A 23,172-nucleotide genomic window follows, 5' to 3' on the forward strand; every position below is an offset into this window, starting at 1 on the left:
GATCTCGTTATTAACGCTGGTAGCGACCCAGTTTAAAACGAACGGGGGTATTCGGTTCGGTGGTCTCTCGCCGGGATTCGCGGCCAAGGGGTCGAACCGAAGGCAAAGTCTTAAAAGCGGAGTTTCGCGCTATTTAGACGTGCCCAAGGCCTCAATTTAATGCATGCAAAATGGCGCAGAGCCGCGCTCTTTCAAAAACAACCAAGCTTATTTTCTAACCGGTATATATATCACAGAACAGTTTTTTCAGCAGTAACAAACACAACACGAAATTACCCACATCAAGCTTTGAATCTCAATCGTTATTCAGCAACACAAACAGCGGAAAGTATTTCATAAACCCAAGCTGATATTGTTTCAGTGTTTTTAGTTTGTTCATTAAAAGCCTTTTTCCTGCCTCGCGTGGGCGCCAAAAATTTATAATGTTTGTATATGTAGTGTAGTAAGGTACACCACAAATACATATATATAATTTTATAATTTGTTTTATAGCCTTGACTTTATTCAAACTCCTCCAACCTCTGATATTTGACTTAATGAAATTAATTAAGATTTATAATTGGTTTAAGCAATTAAAACATTAATAATTAGTTTGAGAATGAATAATAATCATGCTAAATGAGTCCGTCAGGATTTTCAGGAAATTAATAAACAAATTGTAAACACTGTGATTTCCAAGAATGAAAGCTTTATTAATAAAGAGAAATATTTAATTAACATAGCCCAACCTTGTAATCTCACGGTGTCCGGCAGGGGGAACTGATTCGAGCTTAAAGGTGAGCTAGGCACTACTGTCTTGTGATTAAATTGTTGCTAACTAAGGTTAATAAATGGTAAATTATAAAGAGGGTTTATTTAGACATCAGCTCCTGAAAAGGTGTTAAATACACTAGCTTACTAGTTAGCCGTTTCACCGAGCCGTCGCGTCCTGCTGTTTAATCTCCGTGTCCCGGGGTGTTCTCGTCGTTCCCATGTGGTGAGAAGCAGGCCCGCTTATGGAGGATCTCTTTCCAGTCGATTTGAAGACTCTCGATTCCGAGCTGAGCTGCGTCGATCGAGATTTCCCTTCTTCGGGTTTTCACAGGCGTGGCTGGTTTTCCACCGTAGTGGAGAGGCTTTTTCAGAGTATTAGCTAGTCTCGTTGTTCAGCTTTCCAGGATTGATGTCTTCAGGAATCAGCTTATAACGTTAATATATCTGTTATCGATTACTCAAACGGTTGATACCTTACTTTGGCCACAAATAAGTTTCACCCGCTTTGATCACTCGTGAGATCACACTTCGATAGGTAATAAACATAAACAAGATTAAAAGAAAAGAAAGATATTCAAATTACTCGACGTATTAGTAAAACTTCATACTTTTAGCTAATTTCGAGACGTCTCTCGTAAGCTTTAAATGAAGTCTCTGAGTTTTTCCTTTGTTTCGTCGTCGTCGTGGAGGAGAGAGTGTTTGTTGTTCAAAGTTTTCTCGTCGGCGTCCTCTCTTTCCAGCTTTCTTTCGTGGTCCGTTACTTCTGTAGAGTCCTCGCAACTCTTCAGAACTTCGAACTGGATGTGAGCAGTCGAGCTGCTATTTTCAAGGCTGGCGCGGTCACGCCCTAATGGGAGGCGTCCTCTTTCTGATTGGACGCGAGTTCAGTCTCACGTGACTCTCGCTAGGGGGAGAGAGTCGAAGGGAGTTTGAATCATTGATTCTCACATAAAGAATATGAATTTCTCATATCAAAATTCTTATACCCGCTATCAACATATCACAATGAGTACATTGGACTATTAACATCAGACAGTTACATAAGGTTTCATCTTTACGTCCCATTTATGATGCTATGCTGGGAAAGTATATTAGTTCGTTTAATCCTATTCAGAGGTAGGATTTCTCTTCATGATAGAAAACAGTCCACAATATACACATTTCATTAGGAGGTAGGCATTCATCTGAGGGTACAGAAAGTGACATCAATACATAGGTTTAATACACAAATAATCAGAGTTTGATTATTTTCCGCTATTGTTTTCCAGCGACTCCGAGCGAGGCGTAGTTTCGCCAGTGTCCATTTGGTGTCGCTGTTGATCCGTGCTTCGGCTGGTGATTCACAGGAGTTCACTCGAGGTCACTTTGGTTTGAACATTTGTTGATCCCCGTGAAAGATAACGAGACATTGAGGTGCCATTTCGTCATAAACGGCCGTAAAAGCTCTCTTCTTTGTTTGAGGTTCCTGTCTCTTTAAAAGCATTATCAAAGTTAGTTATCTCGACAGTTCCTGTTAGTTAAAAGAGAGACGGGGTTGTTGGGGCCATGTGTTACTTTAAAGGGTTCTTTGATGCTCTTAGCTTATGAGTGTGCGTGTGTGTGGGGCTTTGCACTCCCGCGGGCACAGAGGAAAGGTTCTATTCAGACTGGAGAAGTTTTAATTCAAAACTCTTAATTTCTTCATTTCAATCTGTCCAAATCTGGTCTGTACTCCACTACAGTTACTAATTAAGCTATTCTACTTATACTTCAACATTTCCTTTTCTTTTTCCTCTTTACTCTTCATTATTCCCTTTTATTTTCTTCATTTCTCTATTACTATGACTATAGTTAAAATTTAGAACGGAGAACTTTATCCAACACCATTTCCAACACAACACTGCATACACTAATGAGTCTATCTCGGTGCAACTCTTTTTGCATCAGACAGCCCAAACACCCAACCAGCGCTCAAATTTGTGAAAATCTCACCTTCTTTTTTTTTTTTATTTGCCGGCTTTTAAGCGGTAGTTCGAATGCAGGGGTCATCTGAAGCAGACAGGTCACAGCTCAAATCCCATCCTCGTCGCCAACTTTGTTGTTAACTTTTGCTGTGTTGTGAAGACAGGTGATGGAAAAGAATCTCCGCAGACACGGTTAAAAGTGTAAATACATCTTTATTTACCAAAACAGTGTCTTACGGGTTCTTAAGGATCCCGTGAGAGAGTAGTGTTCAATTGAGCGCTCCGATCATCTCTCCCCGTCTCGCTCGAATCCTTTTGTCTATATTGTTTTCTCCTTTTCCAAATAAGGCAAACATAGAGAATAGTTTACATTTGCATGCACTTAAGGGAGGGTGTAAAATTAATAGTGTCCTGCCTCACTGACAGCTTATCCTAAACATCCCTCTCTGTAGCGCACATACATATGTTCATATGGCTGAGCATAAAAACACACTGAACATTTCTTAATACTGTCTTATGAGGCCGTCTGATAAATATACCTCAGTTCCTTTCCAGAAATGCAAGCTGCCCATGCCCCAAGCACTCATGCAACCCCATACCATCAGTGATGCAGGCTTCTGAACGGAGCGTTGATAACAACTTGGGTTATCCTTGTCCTCTCTGGTCCGGGTGACATGGTGTCCCAGTCTTCCATAAAGAACTTCCAATCGTGACTCATCTGACCACAGAACAGTCTTCCATTTTGCCACACTCCATTTTAAAAGACCCCTGGCCCAGTGCAAACGTCTGAGCTTGTAGAGCTTGCTTAGAAATGGCTTCCTCTTTGCACTGTAGAGTTTCAGCTGGCAACGGCAGATGGCACGGTGGATTGTGTTCACTGACAATGCTTTCTGGAAGTATTCCTGAGCCCATTCTGTTATTTCCTTGACAGTGGCTGTTTGAAGTGCAGTGACATTTAAGGGCCTGGAGATCACAAGCATCCAGTAGAGTTTTACGGCCTTGACCCTTACGCACAGCAATTGTTCCAGATTCTCTGAATCTTTTGATGATGTTATGCATGGTTGATAATGATAACTTAAAAGTCTTCACCGTTTTACGCTGGGTAACGCTGGTTCTATTACGAATAAAATATTGACATTTGCCATCTCCACATCATTGCATTCAGTTTTTATTCACAATTTGTTTAGTGTCCCAACTTTTTTAGAATCCGGTTTGTATTTGCAAGCACACAGATATGATGTCTAATGGATGGAGAGAGTACAGTCTGATTTTACATGTCATTTGTGTTAATAAAGGACCAATGCCCATTTCCTTTGGATGCTTAAACTCTTTAGATAGACGGTCTATCTGTTCTGGATTTAGTGGGTTGTACTTAATTGAAAATGTATCCTCCCCCTCTCTAGATTTTACTTGTTTCACTACAACTGGTGCAGCTTCTAACATTGTTAGATCATAACTTTCTTCATCAGTGTTGTCACTAGAATCTGAGCTGGAAGACCTCTCTTCTGGACTTCTTTGGAATTTTGTAAGAGATGGATACAGCTTCTCCACCCTTTTTGCAGCTAAATCCTGAAGGTTCCTTTTCTTTTTTTACAAGTTTATCTACTTTAGATTGTAGTGCATTTAGAGTGTGTTGAGTGTGTTCACATGTGTTCTGTGCACTAATGGCTGCACGTTTATGATTAGCACACTCCTGTAACAGTTGTGCATTTTGTTCCTTCTGTTCATTCATTACTAAAGAAGGCCACTGTCTGAACACCTGAACGCATCCCTCAAGGTCCTTCTTTTTCATACATTTAGCTAAGACTGTAAAACACTACTCCTGATTCCAGTCTGACTCTACTGGAATATTACATTTCTTATATAGCATAAACTTCCTAGCATAATTTGTCTAACATTTTTGTCAGACCAGTCTCAGATGAAGCTCTGTCTACTAATGCTGTTGCCATGTTAACATTTGATGTAGACAATTGAACACAAAACATAAATTAAACAAACAAAAACAACCTAGAGAAAATACCGTTTTACCTGTGCGTCTATTTGACCAGGAACTCCAGTTCAACCTTGTATCTTTCAACTAGGCAAAGTTTAAGCACACCTCTGTAGTGGAGAATGGATCCAGATCAAGAAATGAAAAAATGCTGTGATTCAAACTTTGACTTTCTTTTATCAAGAACTCACATTCCACAGAATGTGTGTGTGCTGTGAGCCACACACACCCCGAGTCTGTTGAAGATTGAAAGGCTGTAAAACCCCCTTCTTCAGTGACCCTGAGATGCTAACAGAAGATTCCAGACTGACACGGAATGGTTCTCCCAATTTTATTACTCCAGAAAGCATCATTAAAGCAACATAACGCAAATAGAGCTTTGAGAACTTTGTCATAAAAACTCACCACATGTGGAGACCCTAGGACCCCCAGCATTTTATCACCCTCCAGCATCTTAGTATCTTATCGCAAAAACCAGTATCTTATCGCAAAATCGGCAGATGGCCCCCGAGGAATGCGCTAATAGTGAACTCTCCACCCGAGTTCAACCCAGACGAACAGCATGGACCAACAGCGCCCCCAAGTGGACATTTGTGAAATAATATGCCACCAGAAACATTCTCTCTCTCTCCTTCTCAAAAGAGAATTATCTTGGACACGTTTCTTCTGAATCTAATCATGTATTATGCAATGTGTTTTTAATGTTTATCCTCTGTTATTCTCAGGTGACTGTATAATAACATGAATCGAGTGACGTGAATTAGGGTTTCATCATGAACAAAGACTCCTTTCTCAATTTAAAAGAATGTTAATTAATCTCTAGTAACTAGAATAGTTGGTGTAATTGCATCAGTATACTCATTGTGTTATATTCAAGTATATACAAATTATTAATTCTAGGATGTTCTATTTTCGCCAAACCGTGAGTGATTTTTATTTCTCTGGGAACTTGAGATGGTCACATGTACTCCCCAAACCCAGGAACCAATCAGAGAACGGCGACCTCCCAAGTGGGCGCAACGGCGCCTACATATGAAACCAGGCATAACTCACTTCCATCTCTCTTTGCTCTTCCGCTTTTTACCTCTTTTTCCGCTCTGAAGCTGATGGAGTCAACGCCCAAGAAGACTCTTAAAAGACCAATTTTCATGTGAACTAACAGGAGATTTTATGACTAATCAAAGCAGGTTAAACTTATTTTGGCCAGAATAAGAGCCACCGCTGAAATTAGTTGAAAATTTGAAATTATTATTAGTTACTTAATTCTGAGGACATCGCTTCTGTGAATTAAGGAAACAGAGCTTTTATTTTGACGCCTCTTCCTTCCGGAAGTGAATCCCAAACAGGACAGCGAGCAAGAGGAAATTCTTCAACTGACGTTACACTGCTCTGAAGGTGCATGAAGTGGCCTGCACCGTAAGTGATGACTCCTGAGCAAACCCGGCCTCAGCACTCCTAATGAGAGAACTAGGGGAGCCCGGCTTGGAGACTCTGCTGTCATCGCAACGCACTGCTGCACCAATCGGTTGGTTGATATGCAACAAGTGTAAGCAAGCTCATACAATCCTCATTCTCAGAAGCTGATGTCTAATTAAGTCTCTTGATAAAGTTATATATTAATTAACCTCATAATAGCAACACATATTAGTCACAAGTCATATAGCCTAGCCAATTATTAAAATCATGATAGTTTCATCTGTGTTGATCCCGTTGAGATTTTGATGATTATGCTATGTTTATCAGCTTATTATTATTCCTCTTAATAAAGTATTCCTTCATTTGAAATAATACGGTGTGTGGAGCCTATTCCTAAGAGTCTGAAAATCCTGAAACTCACCCCTAGCGTTAACAGTATTTCAATCTCTGATAAATTATTAATATTGTTGTTATCTAAATTCAGTAATAATAATAATAATAATTATAAGTAATAATCACCATTAAGCATAACTAATTCAAATACTGTTACCACGCTACACCTCTATGGGCACAAGAAACACTCTGTCCCACCGTGTCTTCTGTCTTAAGGAAACACACTTAAGAATATCGCAGTGTCGCAACAGACCTGAGGCAGATTATTCCTGCACCTGTTGTCCTAATGAAACACAATTACCTGTGCGTAGCAAAATACTGGAAACTGGGTTTCAAATCTGGGTTTTCTGCTAAGGCCAGAAAAAACACCCTGCCTCACTTCTTAGACTAGTACTTAGAAGCTAAAAATAATACAAAGAAAAAACATAGACTCTCTTAATTTAACAGCTCTTTTTCTCCTTAAATGGACTTAGAAGGTTCTAGTAGGCTCACCATTTGCATGTAGTTTGTTGTTGTCAGAGGGAGAATCACCACCCCATCCAGATTTAGGGAGCTATTTCTGCTTCTGGGATAATCTGCAGCACAACTTCAGTTGTCTTCTTGGTGAGCAGTCAAAACCGTAATGAAGTGCCACCAGGAGTGTTCTGAAACCATCAGAGCCGGGCAGACAAAAACTTGTTGTAAACTTGTCTTCTGGTGGTTTCAAAGTGAAGAGAGAAGACCCGTCTGGATATAATGCTGTTTGAGTGCTCTGGTTGAACATCAGCCTGATCTCAGACTGATCTGGTCACAGGCTGAATCTCAGACTGATCTAATGGTCTGTAAGAGGCACACATCTTTATACCCCATTTTGCAACCTAACACATGGAGTGATCTGTCGTAACACATCACTATCGTAAACAAGCCATACACAACCTAGGCCATAAACATGACTAAACTTTTTTTTTTTTTTTTTTTTTTTAACCCATTTACAAATTTTTTTTTCAAAATTTTTTTTACATTATACTGAGTGTTAACTGAAAACCTACACATATGTCTCTGTAGTCTATGTAGTGTAGTATGATGAGTGTGTGTTAATTCTGATAAGAATTTTGACTTTTTGGGACTTATTATGCTGAAAGACCTCTCTTCACACTCAGTCACCCTTCTTCACACAGCCCGGAATTTGAGATAATCAAGCAGTGAATGATCATAAACCACACTCCAGGATGAGTTTTATATATTAAAGTTCATGACCCAAAGTCTCATAGGATTAAGAGAGGAATCTTTGGTGATAGCAGAGAGACACACAGACTCAACCTTGATTAAATGTCCTCTCACACATCTTGAAAGACTGTTAAAGCCAAAATAATCACACATTCCTTAATTCCTAAGGTTACCCTGTGAACAAGTTGCATATGTGTACCAACACAACAAGGTGGAATTAATTTACATGTGTTTAAAATCACCTTTTTATATGAACTTATGTAGGAACCATGGTAGCCACATACTCTGTGTGTTATTTAGTTAAGAATTATGTAAAACATAGTTTTGTCTGAATGATCTTACTTTGTGTTAACATATAATCTTTTATATTGCAAAAGCATGATAATTATTCAACAGGAACCTTAAGTCTTTGTCTTTTCAAATGTCATAAATTGGGTACAGGAAACATCCAATCAGGAGCAAGAGATGCTCCAATCCTCAATCCCTGAGGACCAATCAGGCCTTCAAGGTGGGTTTCCTAAAATCTGGTTAAATCCCAGTGGCACGAAAAAACTCAGAAGAACAGAACAAGAAGAGATGGAGAAGCAAGTTTTTTTTTTTCAGTCAGTTCAGTCAGTTTCAGGGAGAATTCCCAGTTAAGGGAGAGTCCCAGCTCAAGAGCTCTCAGTTCATATTTCAGCTCTTCGGAGTTCAGCTCTTCAGGCTTTTTCAGAAGCTTTACAGACTCTCTTATGGCTCTCTCTCTTGGGCTCCTCAAGCAGGGTCCAGACAGAACAAACCCAGAACTTCCAACCAGAAGTTTTTTTTTTTTCTAGTAGAAAAACTGTAAAAAAAAAAAAAAAAAAAAACTATAGTTTATTCCAGCAAAGCTCAATGCCATGCCCAGAGCATGAAGGGGACCTCAGACCTTGGATCCTCAAAGTGGTGACAAGAGCTTCAAGATCAGCAATGAAGAAGGCCACATGCTCCCTCAGTATGATCTTCTGAGCAAAGGTCCAGGAGAGACCTGCATGGACATGTCTCTCACAAGGAGGCAGATCAGCGATTACGAAGAATCCTCACAGGCATCTTCAGAACACCACCAGCTCAGACGAAGGGATCACCGTTTCTAAGACAGTGTCTCTGGCCAAAAGGGAGAAGAGGAACGGCCGCTGCTGCAAGGCTACAAGGCCTGTGTCTACAATGCTCCAGAAAGCCGGAAAGCATAGCGCATCAGTGACATACTCCCAGCTATCTCCAGTCCATCTCCAGGGATATGTAAGGTCACATGGTTTCATTTTTTTCATAGCTCAGGAGGTTGGTGATGAACGCATTGCTGGGATAAACTATAGCCTTTCTAGAATTTAGGGTAATTATCATAGAGAAATTCCTTCATATATTAATCTCCCTGTTCCCTCATTTATTGCTGTAATCAATTTGATTATATGTATGTATAATCAATGTTCATTATTTGATATTACATTTAATAAACCAGTTGTGTGATAAAATCAATCCTTCTTTATTTGTTTGTGTGTGCACCTTTCTTGTATGGAATTATTACTTCTAGTTCAGATTCAATTTCGGAGCCAAGAACCTACAGCGGGTCAATGAGCATAATTCATTGATATTAATTAATTCTAGCTAATTCTGCTATAAGGGGCGGCACCGAGCAGGTAGTGTCGCAGTCACACAGCTCCAGGGGTTGTGGGTTCGATTCCCGCTCCGGGTGACTGTCTGTGAGGAGTTGGTGTGTTCTCCCGGTGTCTGCGTGGGTTTTCTCCGGGTGCTCCAGTTTCCTCCCACAGTCCAAAAACACACATTGCAGGTGGATTGGCGACTCAAAAAAAAGTGTCCGTAGGTGTGAGTGTGTGAGTGAACGTGTGTGTGTCTGTGTTGCCCTGTGAAGGACTGGCTCCCCCTCCAGGGTGTATTCCCGCCTTGCGCCCAATGATTCCAGGTAGGCTCTGGACCCCCCTGAATTGGATAAGCGGTTACAGATAATGAATGAATGAATATTTCTGCTATATAATATGTAAAGTCATTCAGCATGATGACCTAGAGGGATTGGACAATGAAACTGAAACACTTGGTTTTAGACCACAATAATCTATTAGTATGGTGTAGGGCCTCCTTTTGGGAATGACATATACAAGTCCTGCACAGTGGTCAGAGGGATTTTAAGCCATTCTTCTTGCAGGCCAGTGGCCAGGTCACTATGTGATGCTGGTGGAGGAAAAGGTTTCCTGACTCGCTTCTCCAAAAACACCCCAAAGTGGCTCAATAATATTTAGATCTGGTGAGTGTGCAGGCCATGGGAGATGTTCCATTTCACTTTCATGTTCTTCAAACCAATTTTTCACCAGTTTTGCTGTGTGTATTGGTGCATTGTCATCCTGATACACGGCACCGCCTTCAGGATACAATGTTTGAACCACTGGATGCACATGGTCCAGAATGGTTCGGTAGTCCTTGGCAGTGACGCGCCCATATAGCACAAGTATTAGGCCATGATATGGCAGCCCAAACCATCACTGATCCACCCCCATGCTTCACTCTGGGCATGCAACAGTCTGGGTGGTACGCTTCTTTGGGGCTTCTCCACACCACAACTTTCCTGGATGTGGGGAAAACAGTAAAGGTGGACTCATCAGAGAACAATACATGTTTCACAATGTCCACAGCCCAAGATTTGCGCTCCTTGCACCATTGAAACTGACATTTGGCATTGGCATGAGTGACCAAAGGTTTGGCTATAGCAGCCTGGCCGTGTATATTGACCCTCTGGAGCTCCCGACGGACAGTTCTGGTGGGTTCAAAGTTGAGGTGCACATTTAATTCTGCCTTGATTTGGGCAGCCGTGGTTTTGTTTTTTGGATACAATCCAGGTCAGCAGCTGAACATCCCTTTCAGACAGCTTCCTCTTGCATCCACAGTTACTCCTGTTGGACGTGTTTCGTCCTTCTTGGTATGCTGACATTACCCTGTATACCGTTGTTCTTAATACATCACAAAGACTTGCTGTCTTGGTCACAGATGCGCCAGCAAGATGTGCACCAACAATTTGTCCTCTTTTGAACTCTGGTATGTCACCCTTAATGTTGTGTGCATTGCTATATTTTGAGCAAAACTGTGCTCTGACTCTCTGCTAATTGAACCTTCACACTCTGCTCTTACTGGTGCAATGTGCAATTAATGAAGATTGGCCACAAGGCTGGTCCAATTTAACCATGAATCCTCCCATACTAAAATGACAGGTGTTTCAGTTTCACTGTCCAACCCCTGTACATGTCCAAGCTAAAACTGGACAGGTAAAAACACTACATATTATTTAATGGCTCCCAAAAACGGAGCTTAACAAAATGAATTAAATAATTAATTATTAATCAAATAAAAATTAATTATTACAGACTCCACTACATATAATTCATGCCGCCGCAAAGTGTGGCATAATTATTTTACTACATTTATAATGAAGCAACAAAATGAGTGCTTAATTAAATTAACCTGAGAGTCTGCTGATGTATTTATTAATGATAACTTTATAATTAACTCTCTACAGAAAAGGTCTTATTTCTTGTAAACAGATGCACTGTTAACAGCTTACTGAAAATATGTTGAATATCTACAGTGGGCCAATCAAAATAAAATCTTATCAATTTCTCTTACAGTCATACGCAGATATTTGAATACCTCTAGTTGAAGTACATGTCATTGACATTCTTAATTACAAAATTGAACAATCCACTTTAGAAAAATGTTGTTCTTCCCAGAAATGAATGCAATTTAGATATTTAATTTATCTTGTGTAATTCAGGGCTTGAAATACAAAACAAAATTGCATTTTGAAATAGTTTTTCCTCAGTACAAATGTCCAATTAAAATTGCAAGACAAGGCACTCAAAATAAACTTTAACCTTTAATGTGTCTATTTTTATTTGTGTGTGTTTTGCAGGGAGAAGCTTACAGCATATATGGCTGCTGGAGGGAGTCTGATTATTCTTATGCTGGTGCTGATATTCATTCCTAAATACACCAAAATTCACAACAAAATAGACAAAAATGGTATGAGATATTTGCACATAATATAGTAAGTTTGAGATATTCTACCTGTAAAAAAATGCTTTGATATGTCTGCTGAAACATTTTAATCAGAATATCATGAAATGTAAGATTTATTGATGAACCAGTAATTATTCAGTCAGTATTCAGATTAAACCTAGATTAAAATTGCTTTTCACTTAAATGAAATCACTATCAATAATGTGTTGAGGACCAGAAATGTTAATTGTGTAATATATAAATGATATGTATTCTTTATATAAATATTAGTGCTGTCAATGCTAACATATTAAGTATTATGATTTATCTGGAAATATATATAATCTTTTTTTTAATGCAGATGAATTATTGTACCAAGCTTTCTTGTATTTAATATTAACTATCTCCCTGAAGCTTTTTTACGCAGCACATTGCAGGATTCCAATTCAAATATCATAAAATTCACTCTGAAATGTTATTATAAAGTCAAAAGGACTGTTGCCTCTGACGAGTTTGTGGCACATACCACTGTACAATTTTTTGTTTTCTTTTCCCCTTCTGAAAAAACCTAGAATTTTATCTTTAGATAAGTCACAAAATATCGTTTTGATAAATTTGATTAATATTTTAAAATCAATTGCAACCACTAATAAATATATAATTTAGGTAATTATTAAATTTATTCATACATTTTATTCAAGTAATTAAATAAACATTATGATAATTTTGAATGATTTCCAGTACATTTCAAAATAATTTGGCTGTTTTTGGCTATTTGGAAATGAAGTTTTCTTTCATTTTACTTATTTAATTATTTGCACTTTGTGTGAATTTCCTAACCAGTCAATCATTGACCACAAGGTAGGATTCAGCCCGTGATTGGCTGGTCCTTGCAAATTCTCAGCTTTTGCTAATCAAATAGCACTGTAAGGACAAGATTGGGACACAATGGTTTAAAATACATTTAGTTAATTAATTGTCTTGGCGAATAATATGTAATTTTTTGTAATATCTGTATCAGCTGTACAAGAATCAAAGCAAATAATCAAGTTTTTTTAAGGGCATTTTAAGTGAACTTAAGCACAAATATTAAGCGAGTAAAGCCAAGCTACAGGAGCGTATAGTAATATGTACAAAGCAACACTCAAACTAGATGGTGGAAGTGTCAGATTAGTCTTAAGTTATTTAAAACTATTTTCCATGTGTTTAACAAAACATTAAATAACACTGAGCACAATCTTGGTGGCAAACCTGCTTCACTGACAAGTGAAAGAAAGGCCTCTTCCTTTGTATTTTCTGTTGTGAATACTGTAATGGGTGCCATTAATATCTCCAAAGTTAATGTTATTCTTCAATAAGGCAATCCTTGGGAAAAAATAAACTCTTTTGTCCCATTCATCTCTGTATAGTGGTATTTGACAATCAAAAGCTGATAAAAAGACATCCATCAGCTACACTGATGTTAAAAGATGATATTATGGTTCAAGCACTCAGTGCATAGAACCCTATTTTCTTTTTGTTCAGAGTTTGTCCAAAGGTGCTGGAGCCCTATTGTTTTTGTTCTGTTTTTAGGGGTCCAAGCATTGAAGGTTCTAGAGCCCTATTGTTTTGCTCTGTTTCTTCTTCTTCATAGGGTTCCGAGCACTACCGTGGAAATCTATTGTATTTGTTAGAACTGAAGGTGCTGAAGCTCTATTGTTGTTGTTTTTTTTGTTTTTGTTTTTTTTCTTATCTTTTGGCTTCTTCTTATAAAGATTTTTCTGATTTTAATTAGGGTTCTGAGCACTGCAGTGCAAGGAAACCTATTGTACAAACCAGATTCCAAAACAGTTGGGACACTAAACAAATTGTGAATAAAAACTGAATGCAATGATGTGGAGATGACAAATGTAAATATTTTATTCGTAATAGAACATAGATGACAGATCAAATGTTTAATCTGAGAAAATGTAACATTTTAAAGGAAAAATTTGTTGATTCAAAATTTCACAATGTAAACAAATCCCAAAAAGTTGGGACAAGTAGCAATAAGTGGCTGGAAAAAGGAAATTGAGCATATAACGAACAGCTGGAAGACCAAATAACACTAATTAGGTCAATTGACAACATGATTGGGTATAAAAAGAGCTCCTCAGAGTGTCAGTGTCTCTCTGAAGCCAAGATGCTCAGAGGATCACCAATTCCACCATTGTTGTGCAGAAAGATGTTGCTGTGTGTAAGGGTCAAGGCCGTAAAACTCTACTGGATGCTCGTGATCTCAGGGCCCTTAAACATCACTGCACCTCAAACAGGAATGCCACTGTCAAGGAAATAACAGAATGGGCTTAGGAATACTTCCAGAAAGCATTGTCAGTGAACACAATCCACTGTGCCATCTGCCGTTGCCAGCTGAAACTTTACAGTGCAAAGAGGAAGCCATTTCTAAGCAAGCTCCACAAGCTCAGATGTTTGCACTGGGCCAGGGGTCTTTTAAAATGGAGTGTGGCAAAATGGAAGACTGTTCTGTGGTCAGATGAGTCACGATTTGAAGTTCTTTATGGAACACTGGAATGCCATGTCATCCGGACCAGAGAGGACAAGGATAACCCAAGTTGTTATCAACGCTCCGTTCAGAAGCCTGCATCACTGATGGTATGGGATTGCATGGGTGCTTGTGGCATGGGCAGCTTGCATTTCTGGAAAGGCACCATTAATGCAGAGAACTATGTTCAGGTTCTAGAACAACATATGCTCCCATCTAGACGTCATCTCTTTCAGGGAAGACCCTGCATTTTTCAACAAGATAATGCCAGACCACATTCTGCAGCAAGCACAACATCATGGCTACGTAGGATAAGGATCCAGGTACTGAAATGGCCAGTCTGCAGTCCAGATCTTTCACCTATAGAGAACATTTGGCGCATCATAAAGAGGAAGGTGCGACAAAGAAGGCCCAAGACGATTGAACAGTTAGAGGCCTGAATTAGACATGAATGCGAGAGCATTCCTATTTCTAAACTTGAGAAACTGGTCTCCTCTGTCCCCAGACGTCTGTTGAGTGGTGTAAGAAGAAGGGAGAATGCCACACAGTGGTAAAAAATGGCCTTGTCCCAACTTTTTTGGGATTTTTTGACGCCATGATATTTTGAAACAACATATTTTTCCCTTAAAATGATACATTCTCTCAGTTTAAACTTTTGATCTGTGATTTTTGTTCTATTCTGAATAAAATATTAGATGTTGGCACCTCCACATCATTGCATTCAGTTTTTATTCACAATTTGTTTAGTGTCCCAACTTTTTTGGAATCTGGTTTGTATATAATAAATATTTGCTTCATATTTTGGAATGTATTCTGCATGTTAGAGTGGAAAAGAAATGGCGTGTGTGGATTGCATTTCACAATGTTCAGTTACAGTGATTACTTTTCAATTTGGCACTAATTCCTCTTCCTACAGAGGCGGTAAAAACAAAGGGATTTACTTAACATTAAAATCCTCGCTAGGATCCTGGAGGGTGCGTGGGAGTTTGCTCAACTAGTCTACATATGTTTTGTGGATCTGGAGAAGGCATTCAAACGTGTCTCTCTGGGTTTTCTGTGGGGGGTGCTCGGGGAGTATGGGGTACTGGGCTCTTTGCTACGAGCCATCCAGTCCCTGTATAAACAGAGCAGGAGTCTTGTTCGTATGGCTGGCAGTAAGTCCGATTGGTTTCCAGTCGGAGTTGGACTCCGTCAGGTCTGCCCATTGTCACCGGTTCTGTTCATAATTTTTATGGACAGAATTTCTTGCCTTCAGCCGGGACCTCCAGCTCATGCTGGACCAGTTTGCTGCCGAGTGTGAAGTGGTAGGCATGAGGATCAGCACCTCCAAGTCCGAGTCCATGGTACTCAATCGGAAAAGGGTGGAGTGCTCTCTCCAGGTTGGATGTGAGATCCTGCCTCAAGTGGAGGAGTTTAAATACCCCGGGGTCTTGTTCACGAGTGAGGGAAAGATGGAGCGGGAGATTGACAGGTGGATTGGTGCAGCGTCAGCAGTAATGCGGGCTCTGTACAGGTCCGTTGTGGTGAAGAGAGAGCTTAGCAGAAAAGCAAAGCTCTCGATTTACCGTTCAATCAACCTCCCAACCCTCACCTATGGTCACGAGCTTTGGGTAGTGACCGAAAGAACGAGATCGCGGGTACAAGCGGCTGAAATGAGTTTTCTCCGCAGGGTGTCTGGACTCTCCCTTAGAGACAGGATTAGGAGCTCGGACATCCGGGAGAGACTCGGAGTGGAGCCGCTGCTCCTCCACGTCGAGAGCCAGTTGAGGTGGTTTGGGCATCTGGTTCGAATGCCACCTGGACGCCTTCCTGGTGAGGTGTTCTAGGCATGTCCAATGGGGAGGAGGCCTCTTGGCAGACCAAGAACACACTGGAGAGACTACATGTGTCGACTCGCCTGGGAACGCCTCGGTTTACCCCCAGAGGAGCTGGAGGCGGTGGCTGGGGAGAGGGAGGTCTGGGTTTCTTTGCTCTGACTGCTTCCCCCGGACCCGGATAAGTGGTGGATAATGGATGGATGAATGAATGGAAAAATGTTAAGAACATTCTGGTGAGACATCCAGATATTGTTGTTATTTTTATTGTTTCATTTTACTTTAATGGGGCGGCATGCTGGCGCAGCTGGTAGTGTTGCAGTCACACAGCTCCAGGGACCTGGAGGTTGTGGGTTTGAGTCATGCACCGGGTGATTGTCTGTGAGGAGTTTGGTGTGTTCTCCCTGTGTCTGCGTGGGTTTCCTCTGGGTGCTCCGGTTTCTACCCACAGTTCAAAACACACATTGGTAGGTGGATTGGTGACTCAAAAAAGTGTCCGAATGTGTGAGTATGTGTGTTGCCCTGTGAAGGACTGGTGCCCCCTCCAGGGTGTATTCCCGCCTTGCCCCCAATGATTCCAGGTAGGCTCTGGACCCACCACGACCCCGAACTGGATAAGTGGTTACAGATAATGAATAAATGACACAAAGGACACAAATTGTCTCCTGTATTTTAATTTTAAATGCAAAATAGACTGATGGAATGTATACAGCCTACGGAAAGTAAAACAATTTTTTGTTACCCAACTAGCTCACTTAAGTAGTAGAAAAAATATGAATAGTGAAAAATGTTTCTGATGTGTTCTGTAGGCAGAAAAATGGAGCTTAATATCAGGAATGAATTTCAACTTTTTTCCCCCCGTAATAGTTCCCAAAATGTACATAGACCGATTTATATTTAATATTTGTTTAGAGATTTACATAAACCACTTTTTATCTGATTTTCAATATAAATTAAGAAAAAGGAAAACAGGAAACCGTATGTAAACTTATTTCCAAATTAAAATTGAAAAAAGGAAGCAACTTGTTCTCTGATTTCAGATTTGAAAACAAAAAAGGAATCACACACAAATGAAATCAGGAACATCCTCCATCTTAATAATTCCTAGGCTGTTGTCAGGGCTGTTGTCACAGTTCACAAGCTCAGCAATAGGGGCCTACAACAATATTTTGAAATAATCAAAACATGACAAAAGAACACCCAATTTAACAGCAATCTCTCACAGTATGTGAAATGAGTATGCAGAAGATGGCGTTATTTCCTTTAGGAGTATAAGAACTTTTGAATATAAAATGGCTTAAGAGTTGCTTAAAAGGAAAATAACATTTACTTCCTTACAGCCATGTGACTTGGTGGAAGACATTGCAACGAAATGGCCAAAATTATTTTCAGGGTATGGCTTCGAAGCCATCCTACTGACCAGGGTCTCTGTTCATTCTGAAAGCAATGTATTTAGTAAATGTATTTAGTCATGAGGAACCTCCAAAAGAGTTAATTTATTGAGTAGGGATAAACCCTTGGCCAGTTATTCTTGGAGTCAACTCCATTTCTATTTGTGAGTGCTTCATCTTCTATTACTATCATCTGAACCCATTTTAAAAAGTGGATAAACAGTAATTCCTGAACCTATCCATTTATCTATGGCTCTGCTGCTGTCCTGTTCAAAACAGCAGCTCTGCCGACAGTCAGAGAACGTGCAAGTGTCTTAAATTGCAATGATAACAACCCCAGAATACAAAGATTTTTATCATTATAACAAAATGAAAATATATTTACCATTCAGTTTTAGGTTTATGTCCATATATTTCAGTCCAAGATCAAAGTAAAGTTCAACAAGCTGCTCCATAGTTCACCTGACATGCACAGCAAGCACATAATCAACAGCATGCGCAGTACTGTATTTGCGAGGGAATGCAGTTGTGTTTGCGAGGGAACACAAAACTGTTTGCGACGGAACACATTATCTTTGTAAAGGAACGCAAAACCAATAGTCTTTTTATTTTTTTCTCCCCCAGTCCCTTTAGGGGCCCCATAAGAATCAGCACAATGAGGCCATAAACAGATTGGGACAATGAGGCTTCAGAAGTACTAACGAGCCTTGTGTGTTATTTTAACAGTCAGAAAAGTCTGACTGTCAAAAAATGATGCAAATGCCTTAATTTGATTTAACTGCTGAGCACTGGTCTTAATTATGAGGATCATTTATGTTCATGAGGTATGATCTTTTGAACTGATATTAGCTCAACCCTAATATGGAGCAAAAAAACCTATAACTAATCCTGTTACAAATACGTTTAACTGTAACACTACCATTGGACACAAGATGGAGCCAATAATTAATAATTAATTAGTAATTAATACTGACCATTTATAACCATGCAGGGTAGAAATACATTTATCTGTAATACTTCCTTTTGCCACAGGATGGGGACAAACACAATTATTATTGCTGACCAGTTATACACATGCAGTGTGAAGATGTTGCGTGTATCAATAACTGGCAGAGGTACAGTCACCGCAGAGTAAGTTTATCTTTTTGTTTTATTGGGTGAGATTACCAAAAAAAAGAGAAAAAAAGGAAAAAAACATCAAAAGAAAACACAAATTTCTTCAGCTATCTTGGGTGCAGCCTCTCCTCGAGCTGGCCCACTCCAACTCAACTTTCCTCCTCACACCCCATGCTTAAATACCTTCCCCTCATTAACCCTACCTGGGATATACCATCCATGAAGGTATGGTAAGCCAGGAACATGCAGTCCCTAAAGAAATAAAAATCACTTTTCATCACTTTAAAATAACACCAAGCAGCCAAATACAACACATTATTCATATTATTGAACTGAGAAATTAAAACATTCACAATGTAAATACCACCGTCATGTTAGAGATAAATTACACCCCTCCTTCTAAAACTGACATCTTCCACCCCGAAACCTCCAATAAAGGGGCATTAAGAGCAGTGCGCGTGTTCCAACCCGGTCCCTAATAATGGATGTGGAAGTGGGAAACGCCGGCATCAGTGTGGGTGCAAGTTTTAACAGCGGTATTTTAAAACATGTTACCATCGTTTAAATGGAGCGTGTGGTAGTGGCTACCTCACTAGCCACACGTCCACCTATCAACATACAGAAAACTGCATTATGAAAACAAATGGCCACACGCTGAACGGACACCCGATGTTAACGAAAACTCCGATTCATATAGCATGGCGAAAACTGAAGCGACCACGAGACCAACGCGCCCCGTGAGGAACAATGTGAGTTTTAGCAGGCACTTACCCAGATATTATTAAACAAAGTGACATCTCTCATAAGCATATGTCTATCCTCCTTCTGAGGATAAGAAGTCTGCCACTGCATTCTGCGTTCCCTCACGATACCGTACCTGGAACCGGTACAGTTGCAGTGCTAAAATCCAGCGAGTAATTCTGGCATTTGAGTCTTTCATTTGGTCCAGCCACTGAAGGGCTCGGTGGTCTGTTTCTAATCTAAAAGTTCTACCCAACAAATAGCATCGGAAAGTATCCAGTGCCCACTTGATAGCTAAGCACTCCATTTCCACAGCAGCATACCTGGTCTCCCTGGGAAAGAGTTTGCGACTGATGTACGCCACTGGCTTCTGGTCCACTCCTTCTCCTTGGAGCAAAACCGCCCCAAGGCCAACCCCAGAGGCATCAGTCTGTACCACGAATGGTTGACTGAAGTCTGGGCTTTGCAAGACAGGGCCCTTGCATAACATGTCCTTCAGATCACGAAGGACATGTTATGACCCCTTCAGGGCGTGGACAGGACTGTATGGCCTCCACTTTGTCCATTTGTGGACGAATCACTCCTCGACACAAGACATGTCCCAGGTACCTCACCTCCTGACGGGCCAGAGCACATTTGTACGGATAGACAGTCAACCCTGCTTGGTGGATCCACTGCAGCACTTCCTCTAGATGATGAAGATGCTCCTTCCAGCTGTACACCACAATATCATCAAGGTATGTGGCCGCAAATGCCTCCATACCTGCCAGGACACAGTCCATCAATCTCTGAAAAGTGGCTGGGGCCCCTTGGAGACCAAAGGGCATCACTGTAAATTGGAAGAGCCCCTGTGCTGTCTGGAAAGCTGTGTATGGCCGACATTCTTTTGCCAGGGGTACTTGCCAAAAGCCCTTACTCAAGTCCAGTGTGCTGATGTAGTGTGCTTTCCCTAGGCACTCGATCAGATCCTCTATCCAGGGCATTGGATATGCATCCAAGTGGGATTGAGCGTTTAGCCGACGGAAATCAATACAGAAACGGATGGAACCATCCTTCTTTGGTACAAGCACGACCGGACTACTCCATTCGCTGTAGGACCTTTCAATTACTCCAAGATGTTGCATCACCTCTAACTCCTCCTTGAGGGATGGGAGTAGGCGCTCAGGTACCCTGTACATCCTCTGCCGAAATGGAGTAGGATCTCTCAAGGAAATGGAGTGCTCCACCATTGTCGTAGCCCCAGGCTTCTCCCTGGAACAACTCTGCCGTTTTTTCATACCAGACTTTCTGCCGCTTTTGAGCACTCTTCATGTTCTCCCGAACCAAATCTGCCATTTCTTCCAATTTCTCCCTCATCTTTAAAACATGGGAGAGTATACTGTTTTTCGGGGCTATATGTGGCTCCTCCCAGGTCTCTCTCAAAATGTCCAGTGGACCTCTAACCTGGCGTCCATAAAGAAGTTCAAAACGAGAAAATCCTGTTGAGGCCTGGGGTACCTCCCGGTAGGCGAACAGTAAATATGGCAGCCAGCAATCCCAGTCCTTGCCATTGGTAGCCACAAATTTTCGGTGCATATTCTTCAAAGTCTGGTTGTACCGCTCCACTAAGCCATCAGTCTGAGGGTGGTAGGGAGTGGTCCTTATACCCTTTATCCCTAGAAACCGATAAGCCTGTCTAAGAGTATTTGATAAAAAGGCCGTCCCCTTGTCTGTAACTATCTCTTGGGGAATTCCTACCCTTGCAAACAACTGTAACAAGGCCCTCGCTACTGCCTGTGCTGTGATCTTATCAAATCAAATCAAATCAAATTTATTTATATAGCGCTTTTCACAACTGATGTTGTCACAAAGCAGCTTCACAGAATTCCAGTAAGACAAAGATTTGACATGAAATGTAAAAACAAATGTAAACCCTCAAGTGAGCAAGCCAGGGGCGACAGTGGCAAGGAAAAACTCCCCCAGCTGAGGAAGAAACCTTGGGAGGAACCAAGGCTCACAAGGGGTGACCCATCCTCCTCTGGTCAATCTACTGGTGATGATAGTTAGTAGTCCATGAGAACTTCAGTGTAGGGACAGCTTCAAGGCACTTGGTGGTTGCTGGAGCGTGGGCAGCTGGTCTGAAGCGTGGAGGAGGGTCTCGATAGTCATCCATCAGTGTCCAGACAGACAGGTGGGCAGTCGTTTACTCGGAAAGATGTAAAGGGATGGAATTAGTTTTGAACTGTTTTGTGTTTGTAAAGTAGAAAATATGAAAATTTCCAGAGTGTGGCTAATGACTCCGGCAGATCTGACTATGACAGCTTTAACTAAAAGGAGAGAACCAGGAGGACACACAGACACGGGAGCATCCTGAAACACTGGCATCCCTCCACTCCACCGTCAACAAACCTGAGTGATCGCGAGAAGTGGCGGGACGACAGCACCAGCGTCTCAGTTAATTCCCTATAATTCCTATAGGGAATAATAACTATAATTCCCTGTGTCCATGGACCCCCCAGATCTGCCGCCTTTATCTATGGGGGAGCATTAGCTACCAAAAGATAAACTAAACAAATGTGTTTTTAGCCTAGATTTGAAGATTGCGACTGTGTCTGAGTCCCGAACATTTTCTGGAAGATCATTCCAGAGTCTGGGGGCTTTATAAGAAAAGGCTCTTCCCCCAGCTGAGGCCTTCTGAATTCTGGGAACAATTAAAAATCCAGTATTCTGTGATCTGAGTGAACGTGGAGGCTCATAATAGGAAATTGTATCTTGAAGATATTCAGGAGCAAGCCCATGTAGAGCTTTATATGTTAATAACAAAATTTTGTAGTCAATGCGGAATTTAACAGGCAGCCAATGAAGTGATGATAAAACTGGGCTGATATGTTCAAATTTTCTAGTTTTAGTGAGGACCCTAGCTGCAGCATTTTGAACTAGTTGAAGTTTTCTTAAATTGCTGCTGGTGCATCCTGACAGTAGTGTGTTACAGTAGTCAAGCCTTGAAGTAATAAAGGCATGTACTAATGTTTCTGCGTCCTGGAGGGATAAGGCATTTCTAATCTTAGCAATATTGCGAAGATGTAAAAAAGCTGTCCTAGTGATACTACCTATGTGTTGATCAAATGATAAATCCGGGTCAATTATGACACCAAGATTTTTTGCTGCTGAACCAGGTTTAACTGGAAAGTCAGCTAGATTTAAAATTAAATCTGATAATTTATTTCTTGCCACTTTTGGACCCAAAAGCAGGACCTCTGTTTTGTTGCTGTTTAGAAGGAGGAAGTTACGCAACATCCAGCCTTTCACGTCTTTTACACAGTCCTCTATTTTCTTTAATCTGTGTTTGTCATCGGGCTTGGCTGAAATATACAATTGTGTGTCGTCTGCGTAACAGTGAAAGTTAATGTCATGGTTTCTTATAACTGTGCCTAGCGGTAACATGTATAATGTAAATAATAATGGTCCTAAAATAGAGCCTTGTGGAATTCCAAATCTTACTTTAGAATAATTTGAATTTAGATTGTTTACTTTTACGAATTGATAACGTTCCGTTAAGTAAGATTTGAACCATAATAGGGCTGTCCCTGTGATTCCAACCATGTTTTCTAAACTTTCTATGAGAATATTGTGGTCTATTGTATCGAAGGCTGCGCCTAGGTCAAGAAGCACCAACAGGGATACGTGGCCTTGATCAGAGGCAAGAAGAAGATCATTTGTTATCTTGACTAGAGCTGTCTCTGTACTATGATGTTGCCTGAATCCAGATTGGAATTTTTCATATATATGATTCTTATGTAGATATGAACTAAGTTGTTGGGCCACAGCTCTTTCTAAGATCTTGGACAGAAATGGCAAATTAGAAATAGGCCTGTAATTAGACAGTGTACTA

At 40.6% G+C, this 23,172-nt stretch overlaps 1 protein-coding gene across 6 annotated transcripts in view; it reads left to right on the top strand.

Moving 5' to 3' along the window:
• LOC136676489 (solute carrier family 22 member 18-like) overlaps nucleotides 1-23,172 on the top strand; it is a 194,073-nt gene that overhangs the window by 115,104 nt on the left and 55,797 nt on the right. For all 6 annotated transcript variants that reach the window (XR_010796297.1, XR_010796299.1, XR_010796298.1 and 3 more), the window contains exon 5: nucleotides 11,633-11,742. Coding sequence is in view for 3 of the 6 variants with exons in the window: in XM_066653557.1 (XP_066509654.1) it covers nucleotides 11,633-11,742 (110 nt within the window). In the remaining 3 variants the exon portion in view is untranslated. The remainder of the gene's footprint in view (nucleotides 1-11,632; nucleotides 11,743-23,172) is intronic.

Source organism: Hoplias malabaricus, chromosome X2 (genome assembly GCF_029633855.1).
Source record: "Hoplias malabaricus isolate fHopMal1 chromosome X2, fHopMal1.hap1, whole genome shotgun sequence".
Classification (NCBI taxonomy): Eukaryota; Metazoa; Chordata; class Actinopteri; order Characiformes; family Erythrinidae; genus Hoplias; species Hoplias malabaricus.